The sequence below is a fragment of the Cyprinus carpio genome, chromosome A18 (assembly GCF_018340385.1).
Source record: "Cyprinus carpio isolate SPL01 chromosome A18, ASM1834038v1, whole genome shotgun sequence".
NCBI classification, from domain to species: domain Eukaryota; kingdom Metazoa; phylum Chordata; class Actinopteri; order Cypriniformes; family Cyprinidae; genus Cyprinus; species Cyprinus carpio.
In genome coordinates this window covers 8,076,062-8,102,430 of record NC_056589.1, presented here as the reverse complement: position 1 = coordinate 8,102,430, position 26,369 = coordinate 8,076,062, and the positions used below count along the sequence as shown (strand labels likewise).

The 26,369-nt window shown below is 39.3% G+C and overlaps 1 protein-coding gene across 9 annotated transcripts in view; it reads left to right on the top strand.

Moving 5' to 3' along the window:
- The window catches only part of LOC109110051 (semaphorin-6D-like), a 128,942-nt gene extending 107,847 nt beyond the window's left edge, over positions 1-21,095 (top strand). The window contains exons 1-19 of one of the 9 annotated variants that reach the window (XM_042774952.1): positions 785-940; positions 9,745-9,910; positions 10,910-11,021; positions 11,179-11,239; positions 11,476-11,538; positions 11,640-11,741; positions 11,894-11,984; positions 12,695-12,814; positions 13,090-13,178; positions 13,695-13,912; positions 13,999-14,130; positions 14,314-14,469; positions 14,982-15,155; positions 15,515-15,655; positions 15,843-15,920; positions 16,153-16,211; positions 16,543-16,599; positions 17,082-17,240; positions 18,230-21,095. In XM_042774952.1, the coding sequence (XP_042630886.1) occupies positions 9,796-9,910; positions 10,910-11,021; positions 11,179-11,239; positions 11,476-11,538; positions 11,640-11,741; positions 11,894-11,984; positions 12,695-12,814; positions 13,090-13,178; positions 13,695-13,912; positions 13,999-14,130; positions 14,314-14,469; positions 14,982-15,155; positions 15,515-15,655; positions 15,843-15,920; positions 16,153-16,211; positions 16,543-16,599; positions 17,082-17,240; positions 18,230-19,521 (3,219 nt within the window). In that variant the 5' untranslated portion in view covers positions 785-940; positions 9,745-9,795 and the 3' untranslated portion in view covers positions 19,522-21,095. Of the gene's footprint in view, positions 1-784; positions 941-966; positions 1,545-9,744; positions 9,911-10,909; positions 11,022-11,178; positions 11,240-11,475; positions 11,539-11,639; positions 11,742-11,893; positions 11,985-12,694; positions 12,815-13,089; positions 13,179-13,694; positions 13,913-13,998; positions 14,131-14,313; positions 14,470-14,981; positions 15,156-15,514; positions 15,656-15,842; positions 15,921-16,152; positions 16,212-16,542; positions 16,600-17,081; positions 17,253-17,735; positions 18,063-18,229 lie in introns of those variants that run through there. The other 8 variants (XM_042774949.1, XM_042774958.1, XM_042774957.1 and 5 more) reach the window with 8 other exon arrangements.
- The last annotated feature ends 5,274 nt before the right edge of the window (positions 21,096-26,369 follow it).

The window sequence follows — 26,369 nt, the reverse complement described above, 5'->3', positions numbered from 1 at the left end:
TCACACTCGCACACAATACAGCGCAAAGTGAATCTGTAACTAATTCATGCAGCAGCTTATGTTAATATTTAATTGATCACCGAAATATTTCGAAATATACCACATACCACAAGCTTGAATTTTATTTGTGCTGCATATGCGAACAATAAACTTTGAAAACTTTGATCACAGCTGCATTTCATGTACAAATTAAGAGAATGTTTTCTATGCACAACTTTCATTATTGAAAATGGTTCTAAAAGGTTGATGGTGAAAATGCAAGGGAGCACTGTGTCAAAATAAATTGTCCTCCCTCTTCCCTTTTTCGCCTCGAGCTAAAAGTTAAGATTTCCTTCCAAAGAGCAGTTCTAAGGAGTGTGGTTCGTTGTCCTCACTTCCCAAAACAGTTCTGTGGAAAAGATTTAACAAGCAGCTTACTGCTGGGGGAAGGGATTGGGAAAAGAGGGTGGCCCCTCAGGGTCACCAAGATGTGAGGGCCTCTGGCATGTATACACACACGAGAGATCCAAAACGCTTTATTTGTATGTTAAAAAGTGTTTACATTGCAAAAGTTGATAATATTATATACATATCTTTATATGTGTAAATACAAGCATACACATATACAGAAAATAAAGGTCTCACACTCTGGAAGGAGAAAGAAAAAAACAGCCGAGCAAAGGAAAGCAGCCAAAAACCACATCTACTAGCGCTGGAGTGGATAGAGGGAGTAGAGAGAAAGAGAGAGGGAGAGGGATAGAGAGAGGGAATGGGGAGGGATCAGTTTCTAGGCTATAGGCTGTGGTTGGCTCTTCTGATGGAAGGACTCGGGATGGATCGAGTTACACCATTTGCCGTGCATTAGTTTGTTTTTCCCCGCTCAGAACGCAGAGAGACACTTCAAGCTTGACAGAGTTGTTGCGATCCAAATCACGTAAAGAGAATCACGGATTCAGATGAGGTGAGTTGATTTCATAGAGAAAATGCAGCGTTACGAGCGTTTGAGCCAGTAAAAAATAAAAAAGAGGGGGAAAGGGGAAAGGAAACGACTAGAAAAGGATTTCCAAAACATCAGCGGTTGTCTACTCTAGTTCTATTTGTGCAGCGCAAAAATAGAACTGGAGCTATTTTTATTCACCCTGTTACCCATTCACACTGATTCGGATTGTTTATAAGCGGAGTGACGCACGCACTTAAAGTTCTTCATTCTGAAGAGTAGATCTCCAGGTAGTTACTTAGTTGGTGTTATTTGGTTTGAGTTGTATTGGTTTGGTTTGGTGACTCACGGGGGGATGGTACTATAGGAGAGGGAGGGTCCTGGTGCCATTTGATCGGTGAGCTTTTGAAGATCACAAAGCTTTATCACGAAGAGGAGCTGGACGAGCCCCACGGGCTCCGGGAATTGTTTTGCGTGGTTCGGATAAAACAAATACATGAGGATCTTCTGGCTTTATGGACCGAGCTGCACACATGCTGTGTGATCTTCACTGGATTTAATAGCGTAAAACACTTTGGAATATAACGCGGAGTGTATCGCAGTCTACATGCATTTGGAGAACGTTCAGGTAGGATTTCTGTTTTCCTTCTCACACTTTGTTGTCACAGATTTTTGAGTAAATGGAGTATATTGCTGTACCACAACTTTTTTTTTTTCCTGCAATAAGACTGTTAATTCAAGAAGGCTGGAAGCGCTTGGATAAAAATAAATGAATGTATTTGGCATTATTAATGAGAAAAACAGTGCCACACATCCTGTTGATACAGTGCGTTTATTCGATTAAAGGGAAAATACTTTATATATAGCGTTTGTATTAGCCCTATGTTTGATATTATCATAATATAAATGAAAAATATAAATTAGCCTACAAAAGCGGGATTTAAACATTTCAGTGTGGGAAAACACACAAAGCTGAAACAGAAGCAGATTCAATCTTTTAATTCCTCAATTGTATCGCTTCTATTCCTACATATAATAAACGGTATAGATGGCACAAGGGTCAGAAATTAACCCGACTTAGGCTAAAATGTCACAGATATTTATAATATAGAGGCAACATGCTTTTCCAGTGAATTCCCATGTTTGTACTTAACAATTGAAAGGTATATAATAGAAATGCTTGTATTCATACACTTTAGTGTCACTTTCAATTAGTTAATTCATTTGAAATAGCCTGTTTGGCATTGGGCGGCATGGTTGTGTTTTAAATTAGGAAAGAAATAAAAATAGCCCTCATAAAGGTCATAAATGCCAGTGAAAATCAATTCCAGTTTTAATTTCTGACATTGGGTGGAACAGATATATCTCCATAATGCACTTCAGGCCCCTCCTGTCCCGTAATGATGATGGATGAGGGAGCCAAGTTTGCACAGTAGTAAGCTACAACAAGGAAGATTTAGAGCCTTAAATTCATCTAACCTTTGCCTGTGAGTTGCATCATTTAATTCAAACTGATACGATCTCTGGAGGAAGAAAACAATAATAATATCTCTACTGCCTGTATAAAATATGGTCCAAGGTAGATGGAGGGAGAGAGATAGTGTTGCTGTTGTTGTGTAAAGTGGGTTTTGGAGCCCATGGTCATGCATTAACACAATCAATTTCCCAGCAGAAGCTATTACAGACCCAACACTTCACTGTTGTCTTTATGCATTTACCGCAACTCAAGAGATTCGTCACGGCTCAGCTCCAGATTGAATGCCTTGATTCACATGCTCTGTTCATAGACGGGGTTCAGGTCTGGTTCCGAGCTGAGAAGGTTTAGTTTGAAGATGCTTTATGCTGTTCACCTGGGCTGAATCTGTCATAGATAAACAGTTGAGTAACATCCGAGATGCGCTGTGATATAGGCTATACGCACGTAGGAAATGAAACAATTTTTTTTTTTTTTTTTTTATGAGAGTGGCAACCGTCAGAAGAATGAATGAACTGAGTGAATGAGTCATTAGACCGAAGAGATTGCACAAGTATCTTGCTTGGTTCTGTGTAAGCGTGTTGAGGCAAAACACTACTGAAAGCAAATGTTGAGTGCAAAACATGAAGTAGGGTGAGACTGAAGATTGCGATAACAATTTTTTAATTTTTTTATTTTTTATTTTTTGCAATGTCTCATAACTTCATGTAGGCCTACCATATTTGAGTGGGTTGTTAGATTAACAGAAAACATAAGTTTAAATTCTGTACATCTGTTGTACATTAAACTTAATTTTCTTTCATAACAATTATTATGCCATAACCTCAATCCACCCATTTTATTTTAAACATGATAATTTACAATGGTAAACAAACATTTAAACAATTAAAATATTTCAATTCAAAACCAGCTAAAATTGTAGAGCAAATACATAAAACATAAGCTAACAACTAAAACATCAGCTAAAAACAAGTCTTGAGTGTATGTTTGTGCTGAGCTTTTGTCTAGCTTGTGAGAACCGCTTGTCCCTACAAGGACAGTAAAACCTGAAATCACCTACATCCTGTGAAGCAGCCAACGTTCCCCATGAGGAAAATAGCTTAGTAAACAAACTAAATAATGTCTTAATTAAAATGCAAGAAAGCAGTTTTGTGAGGGTTTGGTTTAGCGGTCAGAGAGAAAAAAAATAATTTGCTTAGTATAAAACCAAGTCAATATCAACGGAAAATCTCCATAATAAAAAAAAGAAAGAAAGAAGGCTTATGTGAATGTACTGTATATCAAATTAATTAGTCTTACAACTTCTACTGTGACCTCAGAAGGATGCTGGTCATGTATGATAGTTCACCCCGTAGCTCATTTTTAATTGGTACAGCACTCCCTGCTCTTTTTTAACCATTTCTTGCTGTTTGACCAAATGGAAGTTAATGAGATATACTTTTTTTCCCAGTGTATGCTTTTGTTTATTTGTCCTACATGAATGAGTGACACTGAGTTTAAAAGATTCATCTCTTAAAACTACTATAAATGCATACCACAAGAGTGCACTGCCCCCCTGCAATTCTTCTTATCTCTGCTGAACCAGTCAACCCTCTTTCAGAGAGCGCCAGATAACATCTACCTCTCCTGAAACTTCACCATGAAGCAGATTCAGCACTTTTCATGTGGGTGTGTGAATAAAGTCAGTCACAACAGCTGGCCACATTGTGTCCACTAAGCCCACGCCAGTCCTGCTGTCTTGTGTTCATCCTTGGTCAGGCTTGAGTAACTGATTTAACCTTTAAAGCATGGAGGTCTCTTCACTGGCCGGGACTGAACGGACCTCGTGCTCTCTATTGTTCCCTTAACACACACACACCTGCAGGAGATGACTTTGGGAGAGTGGGGGTGGGGAGTAAAACTGCACAGGTGGGGCGGTAACCCGTTTTACAGCTGTGGAGTAACAAGTTGTGACTTCTCAATTGTAATCCCACTGTAAACAACTGTGATTTCAGTGCTCTTGTGTGGGAGAGCTCTAATCTCTGCGTGAGTCTCTCTGAAACCCATCACAACTGTTGAGTTGTGAAAACAGATATGAGGGCCCATTTTTCAAGATCATTTTACAGTTTTAGTGGGCAGTATGACCAAAATCTTATGACAGTTTTATCGATATCTTATACATTTTTTACCAATATCTCAACAATTATATAACTAAATAATATACATATTACTAAATAATAAAATTACTAAATGATAAAATAATATTATTTGGGTTTATTTTATATATATATATATATATATATATATATATATATATATATATATATATATATATATATATATATATATATATATATATATATATGATTTTAATTTCAAGAGGTATAAAATCTATATAAAGTTAAGTTAAAAGTATATTTAAATAATCCATATGTAACACACAAACAACATATGCAGACCTGTGACCACAAATTAGTTTTGTATTATATAATGCAGAAACTTGGGAATCATAAATCGGCAATCATAAATTATTAAACTCTGTTTTGTGTTGTGATTAACAAATGCCTTGAATTACTAGTTCTACACTTAAATACAAGTTCAAAAACAAGTGTGGCACATGTCCCTTCTCTGCATTAGCCGCGTTTCCACTGCTGGAACTTTACCCACGAACTAGAAACTTTGGGCTGGTACTCGGTGTGTTTCCACTGCAGGAGCCAGGATCTAAATAAAGTTCCGGGTAAAAAAAAAAAAAATGCCCCTCAGAAAGTCCTTCCTCGCGAGGTAGTACTTTTTCAAAGGTCCGGAACTTTCGGGGGCAGGACTTGGGCGCTAAACATGCTGATTGGTTGAGTTCACACTGTATTTTGATTTCAACCACCATTTATTCAGATAATAATGTAGTTTTAAAAGTATTTCAGGCGAGAATGGAGTTGTTTAAAACTCAAATATGTGGTTTATTTATAAAGAGAGGCATATTTAAAAATGTTTTGCCGATTTCGGAGATGATCAGCTCCACACGATCAGCGGGAGCTCAGTGTTCATGTATCCACTGAGAGCAGTCTCAACTCAGCTAGTCCTTCTGACATTTGCCACTGGCTCTGATGTCTCTTTAGTGGTTAAACATAAAATATAATTCATTTTGGGTAAATCTAATAGGTAATCTTTGCTCTTTATTCAATGTATATATATGTTAAAATGAAAATAAAAAGAGGCAATTGATATAATATTTTATTTCATTGTAATGTAGGCTGTATATATACACATTTCCCTGAACTAAGTAAATTTCTGCGGCTATTATTATGTTTAAATGAATACGAAAGGAGGCAGTGGTATTTGATATCCTATTTCATTTTATTGTAAATATACAGTGAGGAAAATTGAAGTAGCCAAGGCAAGCTGACTGATGTTATCAAGTATGCTGCTGTTTGCAGAATTACCGGACTTGCGTCGTCCCGTCCACGGGAGATCACACTCCCGAGTCGAATTCGCAAAGTCCGAACTACCGAGGATGCAAGTCCAAAATTTGCGTACTTTGTATTGAGAAACGCGCGCAGACCTACGTCACCAGACTATTTTCCTAATCTTCACGGTACTTGAGACCACGGTGGAAACACAGAAAGCAACAGGTCTGGGGGGAAAATATTTCCTGGGGAAAAAAGTTCCTGTTACAATTGTTCTGGGTAATTTCGGTGGAAACGCGCTTTTCCATGTTTCTTCTTGTGCTCTTATGTGTAAATAATGTAAAGCTCTCATGAGCAGTGATATCTACCGTGGTATAGCATCAGATTCTCTAGCAGCTGGCACATTTCTGCCGTTGTGTGGTATATACGATCATACTGACCAACCCTATTTTAAAGCTTCTGTTGATGTATTCTTTCACTTTCCTTCTCAGTGTCAGGCCTCAGGCAGACCTGCAGGGTTCATGTTTAACTAAAGCAAAGTGATTGTGAAATGCAGCTCTTCACTTAAGTGACATTATTCTCTCCTGCATCAGGATGCATGAAACTAACCTTAGCACTCAGCTACACCGATTTCTTCCATTGGGGAGCGTATATTTCACAAGGTTAACTGAAGCCACAGAGCGTCACTGACTGGCTTTGTTCTTTTGGCCTTCATTGTCGCATTTCCTGCAGCTGGACTCTCGCGGGCGGGCGCTGGGTGGATCTGCTGCAGGCAATCTTCCTGGAACAACCTGCCAACACAAGCATCGTGCCAGCATCCCGGGAAATGCAGCCAAAAACATCAACGAGTGTGCGATTGCGCCGCACGGATAGAGGCTGTAATGAGAGTAGCCAGGGAGCAGCTAAACACTGACATGTTGCGTGACTTGTTGCCTTGCTCCACGCAGGGCCTGTCCAGGCTCATACACCGGAGGGCAAGAATGGAAAACCAAACCAAGACATTCAATAGAAAACATGTTGCGCTCGCTGTGTATTGAAAAGAAATTCAAGACGGCTGACCTTTGTATGTCCTTTGTTTCTGTTTTGCATTAAGTTTCTCTCGCTCTCTTTGCCCAAGCCTGGTGTTTTTCGTGCACCGGAATTTTTGTGGTATTATAGTGTGTCTGCGAATAATGATTAGAGCTTGTGAGGAATTTGTCATTGACAATGAATATGTTCCAGGGTGCTGGAAATATCCTTCTTTATTTCTTGAAGTAATATCCAGGCGGAGGAAAAAGAAATGGCGCTGTGATTAGACTCTCAGTGCTGTATTAAACTGGGGCTCCTCTCGTACACATCGCTTAATCCATACGGTGTTTCCCGACCCCTCCGAGAGAGCCATTCTGCTGATGTGTGCACTTCTGTACAGATCGAGGATGCACCTGGGAAAATAAATTAATTTGGAACTCGGTTATGATAGACACATTTTTTGACCCCCTGGCGTTTGACTTTCACTGATTGTCCAAACATTAAAGCTTTTAATCACTCAAGCTCACACGGGCAAGGGCAACTTCATTTTTGTCTCACCTCGTTCTCCTTTTCTCATCTTGTGTTCATTTTGATAATTCTCTTCTCATCTCATATTGTCTCTCACACTTGTTTCGTCTCACCCAGTGTGTCATCCTCATATTGTTTGTTCTCTTTCTTTCCATACTTCTCCATCTTGTATCCATTTTTGTCATCTTTTCTTCAATCCTTTTTTTGGAATCGTCTGTTCGGGTTTTTATTTTGTCTCTTATCCCTGTCTCATATGTTTTTCCTTGTGTCTCCTTACTTCAGTTCTTGCCTCATTTTACCTCATCTTGTCTTTTCTTCACTTTTGGTCTCATCTTGTCTCTCCTTCTCCTCTCATCTCATTCTTCTCTAATGTAATCTGGTGTGTCCTTCTCATGGTATCTGTAGTGTCTTGTCTCAGCTTCTCTTGTCTCTTTTTTTCTCATCTTGTCCCTTCTTTTCTTGTATCATCTGTTTTATTTTCATCTAGTGTCTCATCCCTGTCTAATGTCCTCTCCTTGCCTCACTTTTCTTCAATTCTTGCCTCCTCTTGTCTTGTTTCTTCTCATCTTGTCTCTCTTTCTCTTGGCGGTGGTCTTGTCTTGCCTCTCCTTTTCTTCTCTTCTCCTCTTATTCATTTTGTTCCGGTCTCATCTCGTCTCTCATACTTGTCTCATCTCATCTCATCTGGTGTGTCCCTCTTGTCTATACTATTTTTTGTCTCGCCTCAGCTCCTCTTGTCTTCTTCTTCTAATCTCAACTATTTCTTTTCTCATCTCATCTTTCCTTTTTCACTTCTTGTCTCATATGTTCAATTCTCATCAAGCCTCTCATCCTTTTCTCAGCTCTTCTCCTTGCTTCAATTCTTGCCTTGTCTTGTCTCTTGTCTTCTCATCTTATCTGTTCTTTTCATCTTATCTTGTCTCTCATGCTTATCTCAGCACCTCTTCATTCCGTTTTCTCATTTTGACCTTTTCTTCTCTCACCACGTCTCATCTTGCCTTTTCCCTTCCCTTTTTCCTTTATTTTCTTGTCTTCTATCCTAAACTTGTCTTTTGTCTCTCTGTCTCTTTTCATAACTTCTTCTTCTCATATCATCAACCTTTTCTCTCATCTCATATAAAAAAAAAATGTCAGAGAAAGAGTCATTTCTATTGGTCCGATCAAAGCATGATAGCCCAGAATCCCTTGTAGTCAGTCTGTTGAAATGAAGATCCATTATGGCAACAGATGAGCAGAGAATCTCCTTTTCCTTGAAGGACTGTGGGTCGTATTTCAGTTGGAGAATTTCCCCAGGCCATGTCCCATTCAGCTGATTAAATGAGAACTGATCAATCAACAGCTAATCAATAATGGCAGGGTGGTACAGGCAGCATATGCATAGTACAGCATGGGAGCAGGTGCGCAGGGCAGCTAATTGCAAAAATGTCAATACAGTATGCAAGCATGTGTGGTGGGACGCACTCAGGAAGTGGTTGAGGCCTGACTCACTCACTCTCTTTCTTTCTGCCAAGCTGTTTGTTGTCTCCATGTAAATTGCTTATATCCGTTCGGGCTTTGCTGGCATGAATAATTTGTAGCTTTATAAATATTTGACTTTACACTGCTCATTAATATGCACAGATGATTGTCTCTCCAGGAGAAGACCCCAACCACAGCACGCAGAGCTCTGAAAATCTTTGTTTGAATGTCCATTTGGAGACTTCTGTGTAGGGCTGTGCAATTAATCGAATTTGATTGTCATGCGCATCTTGTCGGTAAAGGAGCGGCTTTCACTACACAAAGACGTAGTTCACTGACAAATTAGGCGAAATCGCGTTTGAAATCGAATGCGATGCATCTGCGATTATGAGGGCGATTTTGCCTAATTGTCAGTGAAATACGGCTCTGTGTAGTGAAAGCCGCTCAATCTGAAAGCAGGTGATGGTGATTTACTACTAATCACGGAACCGGCTTTACTGACGAGATGCGCACGACAATCAAATGCGATTAATTGCACAGCCCTACTTCTGTGCCAGGCACAGCAAACACACTCCCCATTATAGTACTCAATTCAAACACATGGCTGCACACTTAATAGTACACAAATTACATCCTTAAATACAGTGTACATGTTAAAGTGTGTATCAGAGCTAGCTGACAGCACAACGTTTGCATTTGTGTTGTCTTAAGCGCTCGCTTTCAACCCCCTCTCTGTCTGTTTTTTGACCTTCCTCTCATGGACAGATTTTCAATTATGGGTATTGGCTGCCAAATACCCATGCACATACACACACACTCTAAATGATCTGTTGAGAGTGAACCTACACGCATACACACAAAAACCAGACGTTCTAATCTACGTAGCAAATCCTGACAGAGGTCATGCACAAAAACACAAGAGAAAGTAGTTATAAATAGTGGCTGATGGTGTTGACTGCATGTGTTTGTGTATGTTGCAGGTAACATCTACATAAGTGCAGTACAGGAGGTGTGTGACCTCTGTGCCAGCAATGGGGTGGCGAGAACTGACGATTGACCTGCTGCTACTGCTGCTGTTGGTGTCCCATCTGGAGGCTGTGAGCTTTCCTGAGGACAACATCCCTTTAGATGTTGTGGACCGACACTGTAAGAACCAGCAGACACCACACTGTTTCTGAATTGCCACCATCTGCATAAGATCTTTATCAAGTTCTTAAAAAAAAAAAAAACACACACGGGTCTTTCTTCAACTAGAGGCACCTTTGGCACTGCAGGCTTTTAGAAAATAAACCGTAAAGCACACATTTTTTACACTCTCACTAGTGCATCACATTTCCCATAAGCAGTGGCTAGTGGATATACATACAGTACAGAATGGATTTTTTTGTTTTGTTTTTCAATGGAAAAAAGAAGTCACAAAAATAGTCACACTTTTTGCATAATTTAACAAAGTTAAACTTGGGCAGACAATAATATTCTATGATATATGATAATATTCTAAAATTAAATTGATGTTTATCCATGGTTTTTCTTATACACATATTTTCTTGTTTTAGGTCTCTATTTTATCCTTAACATGTTCTTCATTGACACTTTTGACTAACATTAACTTAAAAATAAACTTAGTAGCTAAATTATTTGTGCTGGAAATGACATCACAAAGAAAATCTAAAAAATATTGAAATGGCTTGTTTAATTCTTGTTTTAATAAACAACATTATAATAAAAAATAATATATTTTTATAATGGATTTTTATAGTTCAATATTGAAAGTCTGGGTTTGGGACTAGATTAAACCAATAAAAGCACAATAAGTAATTTGAAAGGTTGGAAAATAAATTATGGTAAGGCACAGAAAGGAGTTGCATGTATTTTGTTGAAGAAACAGCCATCCACATTCTTTGGAAGAAGACATACACATATAGAGTCAAATTAGCATTAGCGCTGCTGTGCTCTGCAGTGAGAAAACACTTCAGCATGCTGACAGTGCATTCGCTGGACGTCAATGCGGGACCTGCTGGTGTAATATTCATTACTTTAGCAAAGTCTTTCTTCAGGGCAGTTTAACATGCAATTGCCGAAGCCAATCAATACCAACATCGATCAACTTAATACTGAATAACGGCGCATCTGCTTGTTCTACAGATGCACGACAGTACCCCGTGTTCCGTGGACGCCCCTCTGGCAACGAATCACAGCACAGACTGGACTTTCAGCTGATGACCAAGATTCATGATACGCTTTTCATTGCGGGCAGGTAAGTCAGCACAGGATGTGGAAGCGAGATCTTCGACCGTTTGACCTGTTCAGACAGTTCAGATGAGCTGGTTGATGGACAGTTTAAATATGAATAGTAATTTGTGTGTAAACTAATTATCTCTCTCTCTCTCTCTCTCTCTCTCTCTGTCTCGCAGGGACCAGGTGTATTTAGTGAGCCTGAGAGAGTCCTACAGGAATGAAATTATTCCATACAGGGTGGGTTCACAGTAAATTAATTTATGACCAAAGTGCTCTTGTCCCAGCGAGGCGTGACAAGTGATAAAAACTCTTGTTAATCTAAGTTCCAATTCCAGTCATGGCAGCACTTTTTGTAAATCTCTAGGTTTCTGTTTCTGTCTTTCCGTCCCTGCCCATGGTGTAGTACATTGTTAATATTTAAGGGTGTGCGGGTGGGAAGCTGTGTCTAATGGTGATGGTGTGTGATGTCACAGAAGCTGACGTGGCGGTCGGGGCAGGCGGACAGGGAGACATGTGCCATGAAGGGAAAGCACCGAGTGAGTCCTCCACCTTTTTAGCATAAATCACTTGTCACTGGTTCTGTAGTATTTACAACACTGAAGCAACCATAAATGTCACTGTCTTGTCTTCCTCTCAGGATGAGTGCCATAATTTCATTAAAGTCCTGGTTCCGAGAAACGATGATCTTGTGTTCATCTGTGGAACAAATGGTTTCAACCCCATGTGCCGTTACTACAGGGTAAGTCACGCTGTTTACAAGGCCTACGTGACTGTCTGTCTGTTGTTTTGCTTTTAATAAGTGACTGGTTAATATGAATGGGAGCAGTTTTACAGTACAATGAAGATAAGGACTCTGGATCTCTATATTTTCTCTTTCTCTCTCTTATTTAGTTGGATAACTTGGAATTTGATGGGGAAGAGATTAGCGGTTTGGCCCGATGCCCGTTTGATGCCAAGCAGACGAACGTTGCCCTGTTTGCTGGTATGAGAGCTGTCAGGATAATGAGGAGGATGATGAATAACTTTGCCATGATTTTTAAAGGTTTTGGATAAAATTAACGCTCCAATGAGAGCCGAGACTGATGTTGAACATAAATCAGAAGCCACAAGAACGTTCTGTCTTCACGCCAGCTCTTTTAGTGTAGGCTACAGACAGGAACGGCACAACCTGGCAAGAATATTAATATTAATATTAATACATTTTGATATTTGAAATCACACGTGCATCTGAATGAGTCTGTACTGGCCACACACTGCAAAAAAACTCTTAATCTTTATTTTTGTCTTGTTTGCTTGTTCAAATATCAAAATATTTTTCTTGTTTTAAGCATTAAACTCACTAAATTTATGGTTAAAACAAGAAACTCTATTCATTATTATTATTATTATTATTATTGTTTAGACAGCAGGATTTTTTTCAGTACCTGGAGCAGGTGCAAGGAAGTAAAAATTTAATATCTTGTTCATTATATTTTGCATTTAAAAATGACCAGTGTTTTTTCCTTTTTTTTTTGTTTGGTCTAAATAGACCTTTCCTCTGAGATTTGTTTCGCTTTTCCGTTTTGTTTTTGGTGTGAATAGGCCTTTAGTTTTCTCAAACATGTGCTAAATTACAAGTACATTGCTTGAGTTGTATGTAATTGTGTTTAGTGAAGCTGAAGTGTGTTTTAAGCTCATGTATTTATGTCATAGATGGTAAGCTGTACTCAGCGACGGTGGCAGACTTCCTGGCCAGCGATGCTGTGATTTATCGCAGCATGGGAGACGGTTCTGCCCTTCGCACCATCAAGTATGACTCCAAGTGGTTAAAAGGTACAGAAACTCTTGCTTGTCTGCTTAATGTACATGCTAGTCAGCATTTTATGCTAACCTTGTTGAACCCAGTACACATCTGATCTATAATCTGTAACCGTACCTTAAAGAAGTAAGTCGATGTGGGAGGACAGAAAATGGCGGTTGTTGATGTAAAATCCAGCTTCCTGTGGCACAAACTAGGTCAACACTCAGCCATTCCAACAAAAACGCATCAAAATTTAACTTGAGGTCAGCGGCGGGGATGCTAATGCTTCTCTCTCTTTCTCTTCCAGAGCCACATTTTCTCCACGCCGTGGACTATGGGGATTTTGTCTACTTCTTTTACAGAGAAATCGCAGCCGAGCACAACAACTTGGGAAAGGTATGACTCACAATGTAATGTACAATGCTAACACTGCTACAGATGTTCACAAAACACACACAAAAAGTAATGTACCATGGTATTAGTGATGGTATCAAATGGTAATACCATGGTTTCTGAATTGTAATAATGTAGTTCTGATTTGTATGTTAATGTAATATTCATAGGCATTTATTTAGAGATAAATGTTTGTCCCAGAGGGTCAATATATCATCCATTGCCTCAGGATTTGCTTTAAATTGGCCCATATAATGACTTCTTTATACCATAGACTAATGAATATTTAAGTTTAGTTAATAGTGCAATCAACACCTGCATCGAGAGCAGGTTTTACAGTAGTGAATTATTAAGATGGTTACATGGTGCTAATTCAAGCCCTCTAGCACACAGCAGTTTTGTTCTAAGAGAAAAAAATGTTTCTTGCGTATATTTAGATTCAACTTAGCCGCCGGGGAGATATATCTATTATTTAGAGAGCGATGCTGAGTTTCTCCCGCTATTTTTCTCTCGCTGCAGGCGGTTTACTCCAGAGTGGCTCGGATCTGTAAAAATGACATGGGAGGGTCTCAGCGGGTGCTGGAAAAACACTGGACATCTTTTGTTAAGGCTCGCCTGAACTGTTCCGTTCCTGGAGAATCGTTTTTCTACTTTGACGTCCTTCAGGCTATTACGGACATCATCAACATTAATGGGGTGCCTTCTGTGGTTGGAGTTTTCACCACCCAGTTGAACAGGTAAAGCTTGTCACAATCCTTTCCACAAAATCTTCACATGGAAACAGGCTGAGTAGTGCTGATGCCACTGTTTCTGACTTATTCAGTATCCCTGGCTCTGCGGTGTGTTCGTTCTCCATGGCGGACATTGAGAAAGCATTCCATGGGCGTTTCAAAGAGCAAAAGACAGCAGATTCAGTGTGGACACCATTTCCAGAGGAGAAGCTGCCAAAGCCCAGGTTTGTGCACGCACTAGTGCATGACGGCTTATCATTGCGACATTAAAAATGAACAAGCGATAATTGGACATGCTGCATATTTAACCTGTGTGTGCAGTGGCCATATGGAGGCGGGTATAGAGTTACAGGCATGTGGCTCATGGATCTTTGCCCTCTTTCCCTCAACTTTTCTTTTCTTTTCAGACCCGGCTGCTGTGCGGGACACGGTTCAGCAGAGTCTTACAAAACCTCCATCGAGTTTCCAGATGAGACCCTTCAGTTCATCAAGTCACACCCACTCATGGACGCCTCAGTCCCCTCCATTGGAGACGAACCATGGTTCACCAAAACAAGAGTCAGGTACGGGCACAGTGCCACCATTCATCCCATTCTGAAAAACCTTGATCTGACACTTTTCGCAGGATTTGCTGCAATCAAGACTTTTGACCAACAGCAAAGTCTGCCCACTTTGAAAGGAAAAGCCACCAGCTCTCTTTGATTTATCTGAAATGGTTACATTTAATCAGAAAAAAATTGTTGATAACCATCAGAAAGAAATCTAATACTAGCACAGATTTTTACATAAAAACATATAATTACAATACAACACACTGAACAGTTTGCCATCTTGACCCAATGTTAGCTGTTAAATAAGTATTGGGTAAACATTTTATAACCCTCCCAGCAAAGAGCGTTGGTTTCACATTCTAAAAAACTGGCACGCCTTATTTAACTAGTTCAGGTCTTGATAGATGTGTCACGTTTCAACATGTTTTGTCCTGAGCAGCTCAAGTTAAGCTGTTTTAAATGAGGCGTTTCCTTGCGACTGAAAAGCGGCCCTGTACTCAACTGTTTTTCCTTTGTCTTTGTAGGTACAGGCTCACGGCACTCACCGTTGATAACACTGCAGGACCCCAGAAGAATTACACAGTGGTTTTCATTGGCTCTGAGGCAGGCATCGTCCTAAAAGTTCTGGCTAAGACGTCCCCACTGTCTTTAAATGACAGCATCCTACTAGAGGAGATCGATGTTTTCAACCAAGCCAAGTATGTTCTCATCCAATAATTACCTCATGATTAGTCTCTAGACACATTCTCTTTGACTTTAAATTGTGGGAAACTTATTTGTAGACAACAGAGTCATATTATAAAGCAGTCTTGGCTATTTACCCAGAAATGAGTGCCAAATTGTGACCTGAATGAAAGTTTGGGATCCTCGAGATGAGATTAGATCTGTTTAATGTGAAAGTAAAATGTTTTCACTCTCCCTCTTCAATGTGTGTGTGTTTTTGTTCTCTTTCTGCTGAGCTGTGACTGAAGAAAACAGTGACTGACGGATAGATCCGATAACATGTGATTTATCTGTTCTTCACCATCTCGCTCCTTCTGTTCTGTTTTTCTCCCAGGTGTTTATCCAGCAATGAGGACGATCGGCGAATTCTGTCTTTCCATCTAGATAAAGACACCCACACACTCTATGTGGCCTTTTCCAGCTGTGTGGTCAGAATACCACTCAGCCGCTGTGAACGACACAGTTCCTGTCAAAAGTGAGTCCTGATTGCAACACTGTTTATACAGGCAGCAAAATCAATTTAAATTTTATTTTTTTGGCATATCCATTTCAAATATTTTTCGATTTTGTAGTTTGGACAGCACAAAATCTTTTTAACTATTGTGTAGTGTGTTCATTTTCTGTATTGTGTTGGTATAAACAATATTTTTGGTGTTTTGCAGGTCTTGTATTGCATCTAGAGACCCATACTGCGGATGGATGTCACATGGAGCTTGTGAGCGCATTCCTGCAGCTATGCAGTAAGTCAATCGCAAAAATATTCAGATTTACCTAGAAAATGCAAGGAGGATATACTGAGCACACTAAACTGAATAATCACTGATTTCCAACAAAGCTGAGCTAGATTCTTTTTCTTCTTGATGCCTGCTGTTTTTTTTAAACAGGCAAAACAATATATATTAATGATGATGCCCAAAACTTGAATCCTTAGTACAAACTCATTATCTTATTATGCTTTTTCCTGTTTTGCAGAACTGGTTATGAGCAAGATGTTGAATATGGCAACACAGCTCACCTCGGCGATTGTCATGGTGAGCTTATCAATACGTGCCCCTTTTCAGAAACATTAGTTAGAAGTTGTGACGTCAATTACCCCCTCACACTCTCAGCTGACTGAAATTAACATTATCACACAAACATCATATTAATTCCTCTGACAATTAAACGCTCACAAATTTACACACACATTGTGTAGGCCTTAACATTACAGAAAGTGAAAGAGCGATACAGCGTAAACCAGAGGAAAACAAACACTTTTTTTATTCTTTTGTATTTTAGTACAAACTATTTTAGCGTTTTTATAATTTCAGACTTTTATTTTTGTTATTTTATGCTGATTTCCTGTTCCTTTAATTCTTTTAGAATTTTTGGCCACTACATCAGCGCCAGATTTCAAATCATATGGTGACCCAACCTCTGGTTAGTTTCCTGTACTGCACTGAATTCATTCCTTGAGTTCATCTTTCTCCCTTTCTTTTCTCCTCTACTGCTGCACCTACCCTTATTCCTGTGCTTTTCATATCATCACCATTATCATTGAGAGGCACCTGATCTCTCAGCACCAGCTTGTCCATCATTTCATTCATTCATTCTTTCGTTCTTGCATGGATATGTGCTGCCTTCACCTTATCATTTCCCTGGACTATATTGTCGTCTCCTCATTCTATTAGAGATAATCTTCATCCTTTCCCTCCTTTCAGGCTGAAATCTTCCTTACCTGAGACTCTGCACAGCCATTACTTCCCTGTAATGGTTCATAACATCAGAGTCAATCTCTAAAAATTTTCCTCAATGAATCGTATAAACTGACGTATGACGTCCTGTCTGTATGCACTAACCCCAATCGTTATGTTGCGCCTATCATGGGCTCAGATTCTATAACAGTTTGTTTGTCGCTACAGACATGGAGTTGCCATCATCGTCAGTCACAGTGCCCACGACCTCTGAACCCATACAATCACCACAAACCATCCCCACTCAGATTCCCCAACTCTTTGGCTCACCGAAATTTGTGTTCAACGATGATCCAGCCACTTCACGTTCTGTTGAGCATATACCAGGTGTGCTGGAGGGTAAGGCCTTGACCAGAGCGCTCTGCGCTGCTGCATGGAATTCTGGGTAATAGCTGCTATTAGTGCTGCTAGTCTACTGAGTGCATACATCTCTGATAGCAGCCCATTCCTTACCGGAATGGCATGATAAGCAATACTGCAATCAGTCACACTACATTAACAAAGTAGAGATGCAGACTCCTAGTGCAAGTGCTCTTGAAAACTTTCGGGTCAGCACAATGCCTTGTTGTCTTGAAGTGTACTGAGATGATGCAGGCAGCTATACTTAGATTCCATCAGCGTATAAAGCTTTTTATTATTATTTTCCCTACTTTTAAAAATCTTTTATGTTATATGATTTGTCCTCCACATTTAACTTTATTTTATGTATATTTTCATTTAATGCATTTTCTATGACATTTTTTGTTCAGTTTGTTTTAAATGGCTATATCTTTATCTTCTTTCATCCTTTTCTTTCTCTGCCCATGGTTTTTTATTTTTTAGAAAATCTTCCAAAGGCCTTGCCACTAAGCAACACTTTTAAGCTACTCTCGGGCAACATTATTCACCAACTAATTCTTTCAAATATATGCGGACACTAACAACACTCACCCTCGGGTACTAAACAAAGACAGTGGGCTTAATTCTCTTTAGGAAAACTCTCATGTAAAACAACAACAAACTAACTCACCTGATACTGCAACCCATGTGCAATAAAATGTTCCACCACACCTCTTTACTAATTTGCCTCCTTTACTAATATAATAACAGGATATCTCATTGTATTTTCTGAATTTCTTGCTAGGTAGATTTCTTTAAAAATCTTCTAAAATGTTGGAATTAATGGTTGTATGCTTTTGATTCACACTAAATTGTTGAGCATACTTTGCGGGGTGGGGTGGGGATTATGGGGGGGTGACTTTTTGCTTAAAGAGAGAGTTGTTCAGTGATCATCTGTGCGAGTGTGTTAACATGGTATTTGGCTATCTGTGTTGCAGGTGTGTGGGAAATACAAGCAGGTGAATCTAACCAGATGGTACATATGAATATCCTTATCTCCTGTGTGTTAGCTGCATTCCTGCTTGGTGCATTCATCGCTGGCATGGTCGTTTACTGCTATAGAGATGCTTTCCTTCGCAATCCACGCAAGATCCAAAAAGATGCCGAGTCCGCACAGTCATGCACTGATTCCACTGGCAGCTTTGCCAAGCTTAACGGTCTGTTTGACAGTCCTGTGAAAGAGTACCAACCCAATATGGATACTCCCAAACTTTACACCAACCTGTTGAGCAATGGGGGGGAGGTGCCAACCACCGGAGACACCAAGATGATGCTCTTGAGTGGGCAGCCACCAGAACTAGCAGCACTGCCTACACCCGAGTCCACACCAGTTCTGCAACAAAAGAGCCTTCAGCCAATTAAGAACCAATGGGAGAGAGCTCATGGAAAGTTAGGTGGCTCCCGCAAAGATGGGACACCCACATGCCAGCAGTACCATCCTTCCAGTCCCCCACCCCATTCCACTGTCAGCAACCCCCACATCCCCAGTGCCGTGGTACTGCCCAATGCCACACATGAGAACAGGGCATCCTTCAGTACTCCTGATGGGCCTCAAGCAGAAAAGAAGATCCAGTATAGTGATCAACATGGTTCCAAATCTGGCCGTAAAGACCAGCGGCATACTGTGGATGCCAGGAACACACTGAATGACCTCTTGAAGCACCTGAATGAGAACCAACCCAAAGCTATCATGGTGGAGATGCCCAAATCACGACAGCACCTAATGCTGGAACCCATTGTAAGCCCAACGGAGATTCCACCCAAAGTCCCAAGTCGAGAGGCCTCCTTGTACTCTCCCTCTTCCTCTTTAACCAGGAATAGCCCAACCAAGAGACTGGATGTGCCAACTACACCAACATCACCCACAGGGCAGATGGGCACTCTCGAGAGACAGCGGTATCACTGCAGTTCATCCCAGCGACACTCCATTTCCTCGCCACCCAAAGGGCTGCACTCACCTGGCGGGGCCATAGTGTCCCGGCAACCTAGTTTGAACAGAGGTGGGTACATGCCCCCAACTCCTACCCCACCCACTAGACTAGACTCTCACGGGGTACCAATGGCTATGACACCTTCCATATCCCGGCAGAGCAGCTACAGTGGTCATGGGTCTTTACCACGAACATCCATCAAACGGACAGCATCGTTAAAGCCCGATGTGCCACTCAAACCCAATGGCTTTGCACCACAGACTGCACAAATGAGGGCAGTGAACAAGTATAGCTACTGAAATGCTTAGCAGGATCTTACTCGATGACTGGACAGTGGCAGTAAAGGCGTTTGGCACGCAGAGATAAGGTGTGCCAGTCTCTGTTCCCTATGAAGGGAAATTAATCGGATGCCAAAGCTTCTGTTTCGGGTAGTTATGCTATTTCTCTATGACGTTGCCCTGTCATGCTTGAGTGGCAGGTGACAGATTCTGATCTTCAAGGCGGCAGGGACGCCTGAGGTCAAAGGTCTCAGCTGACGTTCAGCATAAAGCAGCTGTGTAGTTGCTGCGGCGATCTGGCAGCATATGCTACCTGTGCACTGTTCTCCCCATCAATGTGATCTGTATTTGTTCAACTGTTTGGAACATATGATATTCTTGCTTGGATATCTCTCCAGAAGACAGACAGAGTGAAAGGGACATGTGTGTCTCTGTTTGATTAGTCCCTGGGGCTAACCAGTGTGCATTCATTGACCATGTTTTTATTTTATTTATTTTTTTCCAGTAAACTGAGAACAAGCTTGAGTCATCGCTGTCATAAAACTAAATCCCATTTAAGGTGCATTAACATAAGATGTGTTTGGACACAAAAGTCCAGACATTAATTAATCATTTCTGTGTGCAAAAGAAATGTCCAGGGATCCTGCTTGGACTACTGATTTTAAAACTCACAGGGTAAAAGTACCCTCAACATTTGTGCTGCTAAGTGTAGACGATGACAATGTTTAACCGACTACAGTGTGGCGTTCCATGCAGCAGTTCTGTGTGTCAAGCTGCGTCAAGCTTTTAAACCCACAGGCTCAGCACAGGATCACACTGGTACAATATTCTCTGTGGTCATTTTTAGTTTCAGAAAATCACTGGGAATCCTGTAATCCCATAAAGTCAACTTTCAACTATGATGTAAGGAAGATCATTGATTAACCTCTCTCCTTTCCTACTGTTGGGTCTATGAAGTTCAAGACCATTTTTGTCTCCTTTTACGTTGTTGAATATTCCTTGCAGTTTACACCATTTCAGAGAGCTTGCTTTTTGGTTCCTGGGCAAAATATTACATAAAACTGCAAACAGTACATTACTTACTACAAACCAACCAAGCTCTGTGGCAAAACCCAACCTCAGCTCCATACTAGACCCTATCTGAGAGTTACGCTTCACTTTGCTTGTTTAAAAGAGGCCTCAATTACATACTCACTATAAGTGTACAATTACTGCAATACCTACCAGTGCAGATTCGTGCCAGTGATAGTGTCATTGTGAATATACAACTATTTAAGTGTGGATATTTTCAAGGCAAGTTTACCTGAATCAGTGTATTTGTGTGCCTTAAAGTAATGAGAGCGCAGTTTGGTTTTCAACATTTCACTATCATCAAACAAATAATTTTTGGTTGGATATGAGCAGAGATTCAACCCAAGGGTAAAATTTTAGGAAACGGTCATTGCAAAATACATACCGACCGACCAGTAATCTTAATATTTGGAGTGGGGGCAGGTGCATTCCCTCAATATTTGCAGTGGTTACAGCCCTAGATAGGAAGACCATGATATGGCTGGACCTTCAGAATGGTTTTCATTTAGAGAATTGAGATTTAGGAAAAAAAAAAAAAGATTATAATTACTAAGCCATTTTCTTATTGGCATTTTATTCTTATGCATTTGTGGAAGGTGCTAATTTGCGATAATGAGATGCCATGTAATGAATGTATTATAAATCTAAAATGTATTATCACCTGACTCTCAGCTCACTATATTTCACAACATTTAATGGGGTCAAATCGAGATTTGAGTGTTTTTAGAGAGGGTCATGTATGATTAGATACTCAAAGATTGTTTGAAATTATTTGGGAATTTCAGTATATTGAGGGGAAACTTCCCTGTTCAAGCCCAAAGCTTCATGTTTGTTTACATGTTCTGATTGTATTAGAGCAGCTGAGCGGAGACTGGTGCATCATCACCTGCTAAAGTTACGTTTTATTAAAGGAGAGAGAGTTGATCCTTTGCTCTGGTTCAGGTTGTCCTATGTTGAGCTGCCTTGTATATTGCAATATAAATCTGCAATCTGACTTCAAGCCTTTACTGTTCAGTCACAACTCTGTGCAAAGAAACCAGACTGGTCTACCTTTTATTTTTAATACTGTGCAAACATTGGCAGTTGGAATACAGCTTTTCTCTTCTGGAATATTTTAATGTGTATATATTGTAAAGCTGTACTGTGAAAGTGTAAATAATTACAGTCATTGTTTAAGAATATTTTTGTTGACTTTTTTAACATGGCATGTATAGTTGAAATAAAATATTACTGCACAGAAAAAATAATGTTTTTTTCCCCTTTCTTTGTTAATTAAGAATGTACAACACATACTTGTAAGACAGATGATAATATGATATGCATTCTTGAGTATCCCAAGAACCACGGGATTTGTCATCCCTGATATCAAACCCAAATTTTCATATTTGGATAAATTTTCAATTAAAATTTTCTGAAATGCAAATAATTTGCAAATAAACATTGAACCCCAACATATGCTGACAATCCTTCTGTATGATGAATCTGTGGGCTGAAACTCAAGAGCTGCACGACTGATGTTTTTACCGTCTTCACTGATGAGAGATTTAGCACATACTTTATTTTTAGACCCTTGTTTTGAAATCTCGGTGGAAAATAAGCCATTCCACATCTCACTGGGAAATCCTCCAAAGTCATTTGTAAGCTGAGCACCCAACATCTGCTCCACTGGCTCAGACTACAGCCACATACACATAAGCTCACACCCACAGAGAGAGAGACACACTGATAGCATCAGGTATCCAAGATCGTATGAGAGACTTCTCTAGAATTTCAGTAGTGGCCAATCTTTTGAATGTTTAGGTCAGACACGTCTGGGCTGGTATCTTCAAGAATTTACCACAGAATGTGTTTAGTTATGGTTAAGATAAACAAAGTGGAAAGTTTGTCCAAACGGCTGATAACTTAATTTTTAAGTTATATTTGTGGCTTTTTTGTGCCTTTATTAGATAGGACAGAACAGATCAAACAAGAAAGCACGTGGAAGATAGACGGAAACATGATCAGCAAAGGACCTCAAGATGGGAATTGAACTCGTGTCACCAGCTAAAGTAGTGAAAAATTTGTCTCATCTGAATCAGTAGACAAATATGCACAGATCAAGCACTGTTTATAAGCATACATGATCCATACAGATCTAAACAAATGTTGGTTGGTTTTGATGTGAGAGGACAACAGGAGATCAGCTTTTTTCACTGGAGGATGAACTATTATGGAATTACATACTAGTATCTTGACCGGAAGTATCAGTTTAAAGTTAAAATGCCTTAACCCTCTGTAGTCGATCCCTGCATATTCGTATTATGAGGCATCTTCTCCTGATAACCCCGAAAAGAACTTAAATTAAATTGCACTTTTTTAAATTTATATACTTGTATTAGGTTTCACATAACGTGTACACATTTTACTAGTTAGACTTTTTCCAAACTGTAATTCCTGACTAAATGTATAATCAAGTGAAACATTATGAAGTTTCATTTACATCATCTAAATGTTCTACTGTAATACTAGTATCAGTGACCATCACAATAATGTTAATAATGTAGTTTATTATTTAGTTTATTTGAGAGCACATAAACAATATACACTTTGGAAATGCTAGTTTTGTGATGTTCATTTATATATTTCAACATTACACAATACCAGTCAATACCAGTTTGCTAAAGCAGTAATATTGTTCAGTATTTTTACAATTTAAAATAACTGCTTTCTATTTGAATATATTTTACAATTTAATTTATTCCTGTGATCAAAGCTAAATTTTCAGCATCCAGTCTTCAAGTTTAACAATATACACACTGTCAAATTCAAAAGCTTGGAGTCAGTATATACAGAAATTAAAACTTTTATTTAGCACACACGTGATGATAAATAAAAACGATTAATACGATAAATGTTACAAACAATGATGTTCTTTCAATTTATCAAAAAAAAAAAAAACTGAAAAAAAAAAATATTCTCAGCTCTTTTCAACATTAATAATAATAATAATAATAACAATAAATGTTTTTTTTTTTTGTTTTGAGTAGAAAATCAGAATATTAGAAGGATTTCTAAAGGATTGTGTGACCGGAGTAATGATGCTAAAAATTCAGCTTTGGAAGTCAGCTTTGATTGTTCCTAATAAACTGTTTAACTGCACTTGCAAGTGAATCTCAAATTATTTTGTGGGATAATTAAATATATTCTAAATAAACTACAAACATAAAAATATATACATTTATTTTGTCCTCACATTCTTTATTGTAACTCTTCCCTCTCAGTCACACACCTGCCTGAAAGGCTCATTATGCAGCTCATTATGCGAGCTTTTGTCTTCTCAGGTGTGAATCACACAAATATTCATGATAGTTGACGCCTACTCACATATGCCCTTTACAAACAAAAAGTGTCTTAGAAAATTTAAATCAATCTATTGTTTTCTGTGAGTGAGTAAACAATGATTTTCACATCATTTTGAAGCAAAAATTCTAGGCTACAAGCTCCAGGTTTGACAGTCTTGTGAACAAATGTTGTGTATTTGTTTTATGACCTTATTTCAGCAACTTCAAAATTTTAGTTTTTCACTAACCACGCATAAATGTTGTTTTCTCAAAAACACAATCATGTACATACATGCTATTTACATATTATTGTAGCCCAGTTTGTACTGAATACAATGTTTGCAGACTTTAGCCATGTTTATGTTTAGAAGCAACTGAAAAAAGCACAAAAGTCAGAGCATGTCAAAACTTCTCCAGGCCCCCAAAACCCCCTAGACCTCAGAGGGTTAATGATGGATTTGTTTCATACAAACATGCAGATGTCTATTTTACAAGATGTTAATTGATGAACTGAAGTTGTGGGGGTTACTTCTGGATTATTGTAATGTTTTTATCAGCTGTTTAGACTCTCATTCTGTCGGCACTAGGGCTGTAGTACTCTAGTCCGGACTCGAGACATTTTTCTGTCGTCTCGGACTTGTCTCAGACTCGTTGGTGTTTGCACTCTGACTTGTCTCGGACTTGGTCATTGGACTCGCCAAATGTTTTTGTTGGTCTCGACTGAGTCCAGCAATATGCTTTTTTCTCCTTCAAAACAAAACCACATTTGCATGTCACACCTGATGCTTGCGTTCCAGTGGCGTCTGCCATTGCTAAGCTACCATGACCTGCTCTCCATTAAGCCTGTGCTCTATGCTTGCGTTCCAGTGGCGTCTGCCATTGCTAAGCAACCATGACCTGCTCTCCATGAAGACGCAGAAGTTTCAGCAAAGGATAAATTGATTTCCAGCACTAAAAATCCCTTGCAGTAGCTCTGCTAATAAATTCATTTAAAAATGGCTATCCTTGTACAGCTATGATCAGCTGTTTCTCCATCTTGGCTTAGTTTTCAATTTTGTTACGGGAAAGGATGAAGCTGATTCGTTGATTCTTGTCACATGACCAGCTGTGCACTTGCTGCGTTCTGAAAAGTTTAGATGTTTCTAATTTAATTGTCTAGCTGTTAAATTGTGTTTTACTAACATCTACACCTACCTACATAGCCTTAAACTTACCATTTACAATAATGAAATACTTATTAATGTTGTACAGTGTGACAAATTAGGCTGTATTTATGTGTGCATGCCCAATAGCGGCAAACGTATCCCTTCTAGCTTTAACCGCGCACATGCGTCATATCCCAAGCTTTGTGTGTGTGCACTGAGCCAAGGCATCAGTCATTTTAATTTTTGACCACAGACATGATGTCAGCAAACAGCAGCATGATAAAGTAAATTAAATGTAAATAAAGTACATAAAAAATAATTTTAACCTACAGCTCCAAACTTGGTCCTAGAGGGCCACTGTCCTGCAGAGTTTAGCTCCAATTCTAATTAAACACACTTGAACCAGCTAATCAAGCTCTTACTGGACACACTAGAAACTTCCAGATGTGTTAAGACCAGTTGGAGCTAAACTCTGCAGGGCATTGGCCCTCCAAGATCTAGTTCGGAGACCCCTGTCCTACAGAGTTGTTACTTTGCACATGCTTTTGATCATTACAAATAATAATGTAAAATTATTTTCTTAGAGTAGGAGATATGCTGTCTCTCGCATCACATACATTATCAATAGTTAAGTATGTGGTCTTGAAGAGGATCCTTTTTTTCTCTCATTTGGACTCGGTCTTGACTTGGACTTGTCTTGGACTTGACAAAACTGGACTTGACTACAGCTTTAGTTGGCACCCATTCACTGCAGAGGATCCACTGGTGAGCAAGCGATGTAATGTTAAATTTCACCAAATCTGTTCCAAAGAAGATTGGGTTCCCTGAGGGTGACTACATTTTCAGCAAATTTGGATTTTTTTAGGTTATTTATTCTTTATAAAATTTCAGAGAAATAGCTTTTTGCAGAGTAAGCTGGAAAGCCATATCAAACTATAGCTGATTCTCAATGAGAACTGCAGTTTTGTGCGGTTACATTCTGGGAATGTGGACAGTGTGGTCTAAGGCTAAGATTATACATGTTCCAAGCATGCTAAAACCGGAATCTGCATCTCTAAATTCATCAACTTCAAAGCAACACTGTTAAAACTATGAAAAATGTTCATACTGTAAAGAGACTAGTCAATATATCATTAGCTAACTAGTTTTGGATGACCCGCTAACAGCTAATACATTATATAACATATAAACTAAATACTTCCCTAATTTGTAGCCACGTAGCTGCTTTTCAAAGTACTAAATTTTGTAAGTATTTTAATATTTTAAAGGAGTGCACTTGAATGAAAATAAAATAATAGGTTAAATGGTGAGAAATCACAGCTATTCTCTGTGA